The sequence below is a fragment of the Galeopterus variegatus genome, unplaced genomic scaffold (assembly GCF_000696425.1).
Source record: "Galeopterus variegatus unplaced genomic scaffold, G_variegatus-3.0.2 Scaffold6963, whole genome shotgun sequence".
NCBI classification, from domain to species: Eukaryota; Metazoa; Chordata; class Mammalia; order Dermoptera; family Cynocephalidae; genus Galeopterus; species Galeopterus variegatus.
Genome location: NW_007733074.1, coordinates 21,887 through 34,106, shown reverse-complemented (window position 1 = coordinate 34,106; position 12,220 = coordinate 21,887). Strand labels below are relative to the sequence as shown.

Here is a 12,220-nt window from a genome sequence, read left to right as displayed (position 1 = left end):
ATTAATTTGTGAGCAGTGGGGAATTCCTAACTCGCATTTTCCTAGAGACCAACACCTGACAATAGTGTAAGTTTCCTGTCAAATTTTTTAACAGAAGCGTAGGCATCAGCATGGAATTGTTCCTACATTTCTATTCACAGAGTTACTATGATGGAACTCCCCAAAGTCCATATTCTAAGTAAAAAAATGCACAAGCTGCTGAAGATTTTGTTGAGGTGAAGCGAAGGCTGAATAATTCTACAAATGTTTCCCTTTCCTCCAACGTTTCGGATCCCTGAAGGCCTTTCCCTGGGCCTCAGGTATAGAGAGTTGGACTTGACCCTACAGTCCGAGCCCCAACTTCCAAAGGCTCCATCAGTAAAAGGCCCTCTGTACAAACTACAGACATGCCAGCTGAGTAAAGATGTAAACAGAGCAGTGCACTGCAAACTCCAGTGGACAATCCATATATCTGTGCTAAAAATAAGAGGAGTCTTTAGGAATCAGAGAAGAAAACATTTTTATAAAGAAATTTTATTGCATAATTTCTGTATACAATAAACATAGGAACAGAGTTTTTAATGAAAGTTTCATGTCATTTTTCAAAAGTTTTGAACTGTCTGGAGAAAAATTATTACAAAGCTATCTAAGGTAAAAATAATACTTGACCTTCAAAACAAACAATAATCCCCTTCATCATTTGTTGTATTTAAAGCAAGACATTTTGAACACAATTAATGTGGAGAGGTTTTCAAATTGCTACATCGTTTTCACTAAGAATTTAAATGCATCTCAGAAGTGAAAAGTTTAGACACATAGAAATGTTCCCTAATACAACAGACACTGCTGCTTTCTTCAGGTCCATTCCACATGACTTTATGGGCACACTGTGTGCACGCCAGCAGAATCCTGCGTCTTCTGATTCTACAATAAGAGCTGGAGTGCAGAGAGGGAAAGTCCCGTGCATTTCCTATGTTAAATGGCGTAACTCCACAGATCACATACACCTCACCATATTGACTCAGTTCATTGCACTCCATATCCTGCAAAAATAAATCTAGTGCTCGACAGCTGACATTATTGCTCACTGACGTTTTAGTAATATATTTCTTTAACATAAGACAGAAATATACTGAAATTTGATACCACTTAAACCCAAAAGCAATTTGGAATTAAACCACATGCATATACCCCCTTTTTTTTTTTTTCATGGATGTTGCACTTTTCTTAAAGTTGGTGCTGGGAAATGTGGTAGAAGAAAAAGTAGCTTTCCTTAAAACAAAGACTAAGGATTAGAAAAGGAGGGTTTTCAGAGGGAAATGTTAAATCTTACAATAAAAATGAAGGAACAAGGACAATCCAGCGTGTCTGGGTAAAGAAGCGCTTCACTTATCTTCCTCATCTACCCCAACGCTGCGGCTCATATCCAATGGACCCTGGGGGAGGCCAACACACATAGCTGGAGCAGTAGTGAAGTGCTGCATGTGCCTCTGAAGGATGGACTGTCGGTTGTGACAATGCCCTGAGAGGCCCATTTCTTTAGCCACCCCCAAGTGGGATCCTTGGATCACTGGGAAATGTTGGGGTTCCCTCTGTGAGGCTGGAAAAGACTTCTGGGATGGTCTGGATGCTGATGGCCTTTCTAGTTTTCAGTTTTACACCTTATTTCTAGAGGGGGTTGAAGCCTGTAAATTCCAGAGTGACCCCAGGGCCTAGGATAAATCTGGATGCTCAGAGAACTTCTTATCTGAGCATCCAGATAAGAGTGTGACTATCTCAAATTGCAAAGTTGCAGCATACATGACAATGAAAAGTTGCCAGGATGTCAAGGCCTCACTGGAGGTGCCTGTAGAGACACATAAGAATGTAGACATGGTACACTGACATTTTGATTTGTCAAAGTTCCGTTCTAATTTTTCATTGTTTCTTTAAAGTTGTCAAGTGCCCTCTTATTTTTGTCTTGGTGCTTACAAGAAAAGACATTAGTATTAATAAGTTTTCAAAGACTTAACAAACTAATATTTTTTAAAACCACATTTCAGGATTAGCATTCAAAGTTACAAACACAATATATATGAGTCACACACAGTACCTTCACACCTGGCTACAGCAATATCATCTTATATCACTATTGCTCATACTTGTGAAACATTATTGTGCAAAATGACATCCACTCCACCAGACTAAATGTTATAAAGCAACTGAGCACAGCTTCTCAAAGTAAAACCAGCCACGTTGCTACAAAGGAAAATTTCTGGCTCTTGGCCCAACTGTTTCCATACCAATCAGCTAAGCTGAACTCTTCTCTGCTTCTTTCCATTTCAAATACCTGGGCTTCAGCCTTTGAGGCAATAAGAAACAGATCAGTTTAGTTTTACAACACTGATCTTAATTATATAGCAATATAGTAATTTTGCCCTGAGTGTCAATACATTTTACAAAAATTATGAGTCCCAGTTTATACATGAAGAAATAGGCACAGAGAGGCTAAATGGCTTGTCCCTTGTCACAAAGCAGATTAGTGTCAGGTGTGGAACTTGAGCTCCCGGCTATTTGTATTTTTATCCCCAACATCTTTCCAGAGGTCATGTGATGCTTTGTGCACAAGGTCCCCTGCTTCGGATTCTGTTACTTGTAGTATCCCGTCAGCTTTTCTGCCCAGCACTGGAGTTTATAGTACCGGAGACTTCATCCTTGGTCTTCTTTGCTCTCTCATTTCCACTGCCTTGATGAAGTGTGTTGTCCACAATATTTTATTTTACACAACGAACTTTACCAAAATTCCCATCCAGCTGCAGATGGTGTTAGGTGTGGAGAGAAGGACTTATATCTTTTTTGTGAACTTTGGACAAAATGGGGCTCTACATTTTACAGTTGTCTTACTTTCCACTGTTTTCAATGGAAAATAAAATAAAGTAAAATAAAGGCCTAATCATGAGGTAATGTTTACTTCTCTGCCACAACACGTGGTGCGCTCCCTCAGATCTGGCAACAATTTAACATAAGGAAAGACTTTAGACCTTCACACCCTTTTAGTGAGAAAAAACAACCTTAGCTCAAACTTTCCATCAAGCTGAGAAGTCTCATAAGACATCACTCCACCTTTACTGCAGGTACAGGTGCCTTAAGGCCATATGTCTACCAGGTCTCGACGCCCTGCAATTCCAAGCCCTGGTGTCTACATTGCATAGATATCTCTATTTTCATGTTTGAAGACCAAGCAAGTGGGTAGAAAGCACAAAAGAAGTTATGTGCTCAAAGAAAATAATGCCAAAGGGTACATAAGGGCTTGTGAAGGAGTTTCACAAAGCTATCTCCATTTGCTAAAGCTATAAACAGTTCTGGAGCTAGTCAACGGCAAAATACATTGATGGCCAGAGCCTCTGTTTAAGCAAAAGAAGAAAAACATCAATAGCACAAAACTGCTCTTATAGTTTTTGAAAAAATATATCTATTAAGATAGACAATTTTAATTTTTTTAATAAGCTGTGCATTAAGTACACTTTGTTTCCTTCACTCTCCATTACTCTACAGCTCCGCTCTGTCTGCCTGGGCTGGGCTGCCGGCCCCGCTACCTTCTTCGGTGCCGCTGCTATCTGCAGGTGTGAAAGACAAGGAAGCAGAATTTATGCAGTATCTTTTGCCAGTTGGACGAGGTCCGTCATCAAAAATGTGCCCAAGGTGAGCACCACACTGAAAGAGAAGAACAAAATGTAAGGGAAAGTGTGGACAAACCAGACCTTGAGAGGAACTCACATTCAGCAGTTTAAATGGATGAGAAAGGAGGGAAACTATCATGGATGATTTCTAATCCGCCTGTCAATAGCTGCAAAGATGGTTTCTGGCAGGCCTTACGCCACATGCAGAGGATAAAAAACACTAGAATTATGCATATCAGAAATCATTTAGGAGCCACTTTATTTTTTGATCTGTGAAGTCTCTCAGCCAGCTGAAAAATGACTGCAATAATTTTATGAATTGAGCTGACCCTTGATCTCCCCTTGTAAGAAACACAGCAGAATAAAATCTCTCCCCTCAGTATTACTTTTGGTTTTGGATGGGTGGGTTTCAGATATGGAGTCTCTCAGCCAGCTGAAAAATGACTGCAATAATTTTATGAATTGAGCTGACCCTTGATCTCCCCTTGTAAGAAACACGGCAGAATAAAATCTCTCCCCTCAGTATTACTTTTGGTTTTGGATGGGTGGGTTTCAGATATGCAGAAGTCCACTGTAAAAGATACTGTTTAACTGGCCATGACGGAGGTGATGTTTGCTTTCATGGGCAGTAAAACTTAACATCAGACAAGCATTGGATGTTCTTGGAACCCAGCGGAGCAATGGCAAGGCTCAATTTATGTCACGGTCACCAGGGCTGCGAGTGTAGCAAATGGAAATGTCTCTAACCCACACAATCCTTTTCTCCTGGCTTCTAGTAGGTGGAGTGTCATGCTGGCTTCTTTACCCACATGAGCTATCATATGTGGAGAAGGGATAAGTTGTTTAGCTAAAATCAATGCTACTGACTATCCAAAAAGCTGGAGGAGAAGAGTCCTAAAGTTCAGAAAGAGGCAGAAGGAGGAATGGTTGGTTATGATGGTGCTTAAGAGAAATCAAGCCCAGAGAAAGTTTCTCCAAAAAGGCTGCCTGACTGAATAAAGCCCTGCACTCCCTGCTTCAATGGTAGGTGTGGCTCCAGGAGATGCCCAGCATATGTCACACTTACATATCACCCACCCTTTCTCAGCAGGGACAGGGGTGAAGGAGATGGAGACAGTGTACCACATTCAAACAGGCTATGAAAACACTTCATTCATCATGTAACAAGGAAACCAAAGCCTCGGGTAAATGACTTCTATTCATTCATTTGACAGATATTTATGGAGTGCCTGCTATATGACAGGCACTGTCCTAGATCTGGAGATACAGGCCACATCCCTGGCCTCATAGAGCTTACGTTCTAGTGGAAGAGACAGACAATACCCAGGAAAATAAGTGAACCATAAAGCATAGTAGATAGAAATCAGTGCTAAAGAGGAAAAAAACTGGGAGGAGGTGATATGAAATGTCAGGGTTGGGAGTCGACATTTTAAGTAGGGTGGTCAGGGGAGGCTTCCCTGGGGTGACTTTGGAATAAGGACCTGAAGGAAGTAAATATCTAGGGGAGAGCATTTCAAGGAGAGGGAAAAGTCAAGATTTAGATAAGAACATGATAGAAAAAGCATACAGATGAATTATTAATTAATTCTTCACACTGTTCTATATATGAAACAAATTTCAGGGAAAGAGAGTATGAATTGACAAGGAGCTGGGGCTAAGATATCAAATAGAGATGAAGAGAGAAATGAGGGAGGGTGCTCATTACAATGGGTAGAACTAGAATCTCAGTTTTCCAGTTGAAAGTGTTAAATTCAATTCTCAAGGATTCCCTAGTTATTAATAAATAGCACAAATAGCAACTTTGACTATATGGCACTTCCATGTTAAAAGTGCATTCTTATTTTACTGCCAACATACTGTGAGAGCTTATTAAAGAACTAAAAATGAACCCCGAACTGATTTGATCTATTGCCTGGAAAATATGAAACAGGCCTAAAAAAACAAATCTTGCATTATTTTACCACATTCTATGCAGTTTTAGGTAATATCAAGGCTGACAGCTCAGATTGCTTTTCCTTTCTATAAACAACCAAGGCCAAATTTTCACGCATCAGCAGCTAAGATGCACCAGTAAAAATACACATGCTTACCCAACAGACACAGGAAAATACCCATTTCTGCCTGCCAAAACAGGATGCAGGCTAACACAAACTTGTGCTCTCGGTGACCAGGGTGTGTGCACAATTATTGATCTCACACGCTGCTCCGGCAGTTTAATCACTTGGCATCTGAGAAGTGAAGTTTGCACATAAAAGCCTTAGGGTGTGTGTGTGTGTGTGTGTGTGTGAATGAGTAAATATTACCCTTATTAATCACTTGGGCATATTTAGAAAACTGTTCTACCAACATTACTCCAAAAATAAAGCATAATAAGGCTATACTTGAAGCATTTGGGATTAAGTTATACGGTCTTCATTTCCCAAATAATTTTTTAAAAAATCCAGATTACAGGAATTTAATCTGTTGAACTGAGTTGGTTTTCAATCTGTAGCTTCATTTGCTAATCTGGAACTAGTCTTCTGGTTAAACAGAAAGGAAAACACAGATTCTAGATGTGTCTCTAATCCAGGCAAAATAAAATGGGAGAAGAGGAAGAGAACTGTAGTTAGGAAAAGGCAACAAAAATCATTTGGAAACAAATATATGGGTTTGGGATAGTGTAGGGAAAGCCTCTGAAAAGGTGTGAGTCCCCTAAAAATGATAGTGATGGAATTCATTATGCTTGCCACAAGGTGTTCTGGAAGATGCAACATTTCAAAACAGAAAGGTATTCATTTATATCAGGGCCACCAAAAGCACGCCACCTCACTGCCTGCAAAATGGCAAGGCCATTTTTGAGGGAAGACTAACCCCACAGTGCTTAGTGCTTCCTCCCAGGTATGCCTCATCTCCCATAAATGACTTTTACCCAGTTTCTCTTAAAAGTGCATAGGCCCTGAAGGCTCCTCCCTGACAGGAACACACGTGGAGCCCATTCTTTCCAGCTTCTAGGCCTGGCTTAAAGCTGGGATGATGAGTGGAAGTTGTCAGTGATGCATTGTTTCTTTAGCTGCCTGCGAGCTCCGCCTGCCTGGCCCAAGCCAACTGGCACTGTGTTGGGATCTCTCAGCACACCTGGTTATAACTGAAACAAACTGATTTCCCAAAGAAGAAATCTCTGAAATCTGCTGTTAATGATTTATTTCAGAATAGAATCTTTGGTGTGCATTTTGAAAGTTGTTTTTAATGATAATGTATTTTATAAGTAAATGCAAACTATACCTGAATATTCTAGTCCTCCTTTTGAAGAAGTATGAGGTAATTGTTTAAAAGAAAAATTTTAAATTCCCACAGGAATCCTTTATCACCTAAGCCTCCCATTCAGAAAAGTTGGCAACTAAAGAACCTGCAGAGAACCAAGAGAAAGGACCCCCCCTTAAAAAAAAGTAATTGAACATCAAATTTAACATAATTCCTTAAAACCATAATTCCTGAATTTAAACTCCTGACAAAGTGTTGCTTAACGGGCTGGGGTTGGAGGATTAAGGAAAAGCCGTCAAACAATTATTCACAGTAGTCAGCTAAACTGGAATAGAAGCAATATATTTTATCACTAGCTGAAATATAAATTAAATAAAATTAAGGAAAAATTCTTTATAACTGAAAATTGTTACGGAATGGCTGCAGCCAGAGGGAAGATACATGTGCCCACCAGAGCAGGCAAATTCAAGTTAAATCTTCTTTGGAAGAGATACCTGGAATGTAATTACTCAATTCAGTAGGTAGAATAGTGAAAGAAAGCAAATAAGATTGCCACAAAAACCAGAATGCAGCAGGGTAACCTATTTCATCCACAAGCAGCAACCATAATGAGGGTACCACCCTTGCTTATTTTCTGTGTTACAACTCAAAGACCAGGCAGCATGCTAGGTTTCTCATACAACAATTCTTTTAGAAGAAACTGACTGCAACACTTCTCAGGAAAGTGGCAAGAAGACTGAACTGATCTTAACTCTCTCAATAAAACTTTACTAAAAACATTATTACCTGAGAAGTCACTGGACACATGGAAAAACTACAGCGTACCATGTAGAGGGAGTAGATTACAATTTCTACACAAATATGAGGCCCAATTCATTGCATTCATGGTCTGATGCCCACCACAATTAAAAAGGAAAAAAAAAAAAAAAAAAGAATCCTAATTACTAAAGCAAGAATTAGGGACCAATAGACTAGTGAAATATTGCCATATTGCCAGGCAAGCGGGTTGAGTCTATTGGTTTTGTTCACGGAAGCTCAGTTTATTTGCAGAACTGGGCAGTAAAAGGGTCTTCATATTTAGATATTCCATCTTTACCACAAGGAAAGAAGTACTCCACATAATATATCCAACTGAAAATGTCTACGAGATAATAAATGTATCTAATAGATTCTTCGTAACACAAACCACATTGATATAATTCAGTCCAGAGAAAAGACAAGCCATGTGAATTCAAAATACAAAAATTTTAGAAAGAGGAAAAGCAAACTAGAAAAGTTTCCCACAGCATCTCACCATTAAAAACAAACAATCCTAAAAACAAACAAACAAACAATAAGGGAGAAATTGTGAGAAGAGACTACATAAACTGAAAAAACATAAGGTAAAGAAGATAAACTGATAATGAAAATAGTGATAAGAATGAGATATGAGGAAGTAAAGCACAAGTGACTGCTCTAGTATGGCATCCACTAAATCAGTTATTTTTGTTGAAGTCAAGGTAAAAAGGATGCCTGATAAAAAGGAAAAGAAAAAACTAAAGAAAATCATAAAACAAAAGGAAAATAAGCATATATGTAAAATACACAAATGAAATGACAAAGAAACTGAAACGAAAGATACCCAGCACACTTTAATTTAGTGTGCTAGTGTCATACTTAGGTGGCAGACATCCCCCACTCTGGCTACATGGTAGAGAAGTCCAGCATATGTATCACTCTGGACCCTGATTATCTCCCACACAGAACTTACTTTGCAAAGCATGTATTTTAATCCATGTCTTAGTGGAACAAATTTCTCTCCCTCTTCTCTTTAAATTTAAGATATTTGTTTAAGAAAGGGTCAAAGGGTTTCTAAATATGAGAAGTGAAGGTGGTGGGTAAAGAAGCCAAAATGGAACAAGTCGGTGTTAGTTCTTCACACAACTGTTAGCAAAAGACCCAAAGAGTGGTAATAGTTAGTCACCTTGTCCAAAGGGCCAAGAGCTATGCTTGGTTTAGCTTGACATCTTTTATGAATATTGCCTAATTTTGGCATCATTTATGGGTTTCATTTCTCTTTGGTCACTGTAGGGCACTTTCATAATGATCTCTACTTGAGTTCTGATGTTATCTCTCTGGCTGGCATAAAGAAAGGAGGACGTTTATTCCAACTGTTAATTATAAGAATTAGTCACAAAGAAATCAGAGAGTCGGGCTTTAAGAAAAGCTGGTATCTAATGTCTCACTTTATGCCTCACTTTTTCTGTGCCTTTTAAATTTAGTTTTCATAGGACTCAATGTTTGAAAATGGATGATAAGTGAAAAGGAGAGTAGTAGTCATATAGCAGCCTTTAAGGCAGCTTAAAAAAGAAAAAACTTGGTAGTAAATATGCCACCTACTCCCTAAAAATCTTGTGCGTGATGAAGAGGGTTAAAGAAAAATGGAAAAAGGGCAGGCAGAAGAATGCTGAGGGTGGCCCACATGACAATCACTTTGCTATTACAGCTGCTTGATTGTGCCCCTTTACCTTATATGCGCAAGACACCCCCTCAAGAAAATACTCTGTAGTATCAATGAATTTCGATGCCATAGTACTCAGACTCTACATTTAACTTAATTAAAGCAGATTAGAAGAACAGGACTACCTACTACAGAATACGTAGTTGCTCTTATTCTGTGTCCAAGGAGGTTCTAGCTATGTCTCTGGGTTTAAGCACAAGATACCCACAAGTTCAAGTCTCTTGATTGAGGTAGACAGATAACTATTTTTTCCTCCTCCTCAACACATGCTCATTTTCTTCCTCAGAGCCAGCATTAATTTGGTTAGAGCAGAATGGGCAGAACTAATTAGAACATCCTTGGAAATGAGATATACTAGGAGAAGCAGAGGAGGAACGACCTCAACTCACATTCTCACTCTGTCCTCATATAGCCCACCACTACCTACAGCCTCTCTTTAACCTCCCTTCTCATACCCACCCAAGAAAAGCCTGGAGTTTTCATTGACTGTGTTTACATCACTGCCATTAGAGTTAGAGGCATTATGACTGAATAGTGGGTGCACAGAATTGGAAGGAGAGGGGGATTATCAAAAAACCAGGTTGTGTAAGATAACATAATGAAATCTTCATATGCCCCAACAATAGCCCACTCCCCACTATATGGTGTCAATTAAAGATTTTTTTTCTATAAATGATTTTATTTAATAGTGCTGAAGCCAAGGACTTACACATCATTAAACTTACTAAACACCTGAAGACTGAGATACAATTCAGACTTTTATCTAGAGATTCAGACTTTTATCTAGACTTCACTGTGCTTGTCTGTTCCTCTTGTGACCAGTCACTTGGACTTAGTTTTAGCATAATCAGGAGTCTTGAAAGGCTTTGCAATGCAAAGTGAGCAGCATATTGGGTTTTCAGGTGGGGTTAACTGAAATTCAGACTTTTATCTAGACTTCATTGTGCTTGTCTGTTCCTCTTGTGACCAGTCACTTGGACTTAGTTTTAGCATAATCAGGAATCTTGAAAGGCTTTGCAATGCAAAGTGAGCAGCATATTGGGTTTTCAGGTGGGGTTAACTGACCTGAGAGCAGCTTGTTTCCACCCTGTGCATCCCATAGGAAAAGTCATCTGTAAATGTGATTGCCTCAGAACTGATCACATCATGGAATGAAGGCCAACCTGGGGCAGAGCAGGCACAGGAAGCAGAACAGAGGAGAGATACATAGCCTTGAGTTAGAATGCAATTTTAAAGAAATACTAAGCAAATAATGTAAATCCTTACTATATGCATAACTTTTCAACCTGAAAAACAAAATGGTCAAAAGCTGAAGGATAATATATTTTGCAAAAGTACAATTTTTTAAAAGAATAACCCTTTCCTCACATCCACATTATAGTTGCATTAGGGTTTTGTGTTTCATGAGACATTCTTAGACCATCCAGTAGTTTTCTAGGGCATCCCCGAACTTAGAAAGCTCTCTCTCTCACCACTTTTTCTCTTATCTTCAGAGTCACTGGGCATGGCCCTGAAGCACTTTAAATCTTCCATTACAATGTTTTCCAAAACACAATCAATTAGTCTGGTTGTTAACTTTTCAACATTTCCATGCCTCTTTAGAAAGCATGCTTTTTCAGAACTTAGTTTAAATGATTAAAATAAAAATATGAATCTCCTGTTGTCTCCATCTTAATCTAATTTCCTGGGATGGAGGTATCTGGAAATCATAGCTTCTATCTATTTTATGGGCAAGAGGTTTGTTCACTTCATAGGAGAAATTTATACAGTAGCATTCCTCAGGCATCTCTAGATAGCACCTTCTCTCAAAGAGTATCTCATTCCGGCTTTCAATTTATTCTAATGATTTTTAAAATATATGCACATTTTAAGACACTCAATGGTAACCTTCTAGACTATATGATTGTACAAATGTTTTGAGTGTACAGTCAAGTTTTATATTTAATACTTATGGGCATGTTTCTACATTTCCTGAAAATATGTCTAGAGTTTCTAAACTGAAGCCTGCATCCCCCAAATGATGAAAGAGATGTGATGTTGCTGAATTGCTAGTTCGATTTTTATTCTTTTTCACAAGCCAAATTTATTCCTGCAGAAAGGAGGAAGCCCTTTCAAAACACTGTGCTTTGTATTAATACACCTATTGAAAGAAAACAGAATGCAAGCTTCAACAATATGATTTCCAGTTTCAAACAAAACAAATTACTGCAGGCCGAGTTTTTATAAGAAAGTTCCCCAAGCTCCTCCATCCCCCAAGTAAGAGTATAGCTTTCATAGCCAGTGCTAGATTTAACACCAGGAGTTTAAACACTTTCCAATTCTTTGATTTAAGCTAAAGATTGCTGCAAATCATCAGGAAAACCTTAACCTTCTAGACTATAACATTTCACAAAAATTAATTATGCTGAGACACACACTAGCATTCTTAAAAAAACTCATTCCTCCATATTTTCTAAATTCTAAAGATAACTTAAATATATTCTAGGCTGTAGTATTTGGTTTACAATGATTACTTGACACATTTAGCTGTTCTTCTTTGTTAAATGATAGAAATGTCAACTGCTAGTAAAGACAGGTTTAATGGAGATATTTGAGGGCATTGAAAAATAAAGTCATTTATCCATGAAAAGAGAAAACATTCTGTATTTTCTTTTTAACCTTCCATGGCATAACTCATTTGACTGCAGTTTAAGGCAACTAATATTATGAGAGGACATACTTGGTTCAGTAGTAAACAGGTAAAGAGATTTAGGAGGATTTTTGTGGTTCTTTTAAAATTTACCATAAAGCTACCTTCCTTCCAACACACACACATTTTCCTATTTCTAGTTCAAAATAGGTA

General features: G+C 38.5%; 1 protein-coding gene across 1 annotated transcript; it reads right to left on the bottom strand.

Annotated features, from left to right (window-relative positions):
* Positions 1 to 495: 495 nt before the first annotated feature.
* On the bottom strand, positions 496 to 10,884 carry LOC103606926 (methionine-R-sulfoxide reductase B3-like). Its single transcript, XM_008591485.1, has 3 exons — positions 10,851 to 10,884; positions 10,444 to 10,589; positions 496 to 3,672 (listed from the first exon to the last, which is right to left on the bottom strand). The coding sequence occupies exons 1-3, from the start codon at positions 10,882 to 10,884 to the stop codon at positions 3,508 to 3,510; spliced, it is 345 nt and encodes a 114-aa protein (XP_008589707.1). The 3' UTR covers positions 496 to 3,507.
* Between the last annotated feature and the right edge of the window lie 1,336 nt (positions 10,885 to 12,220).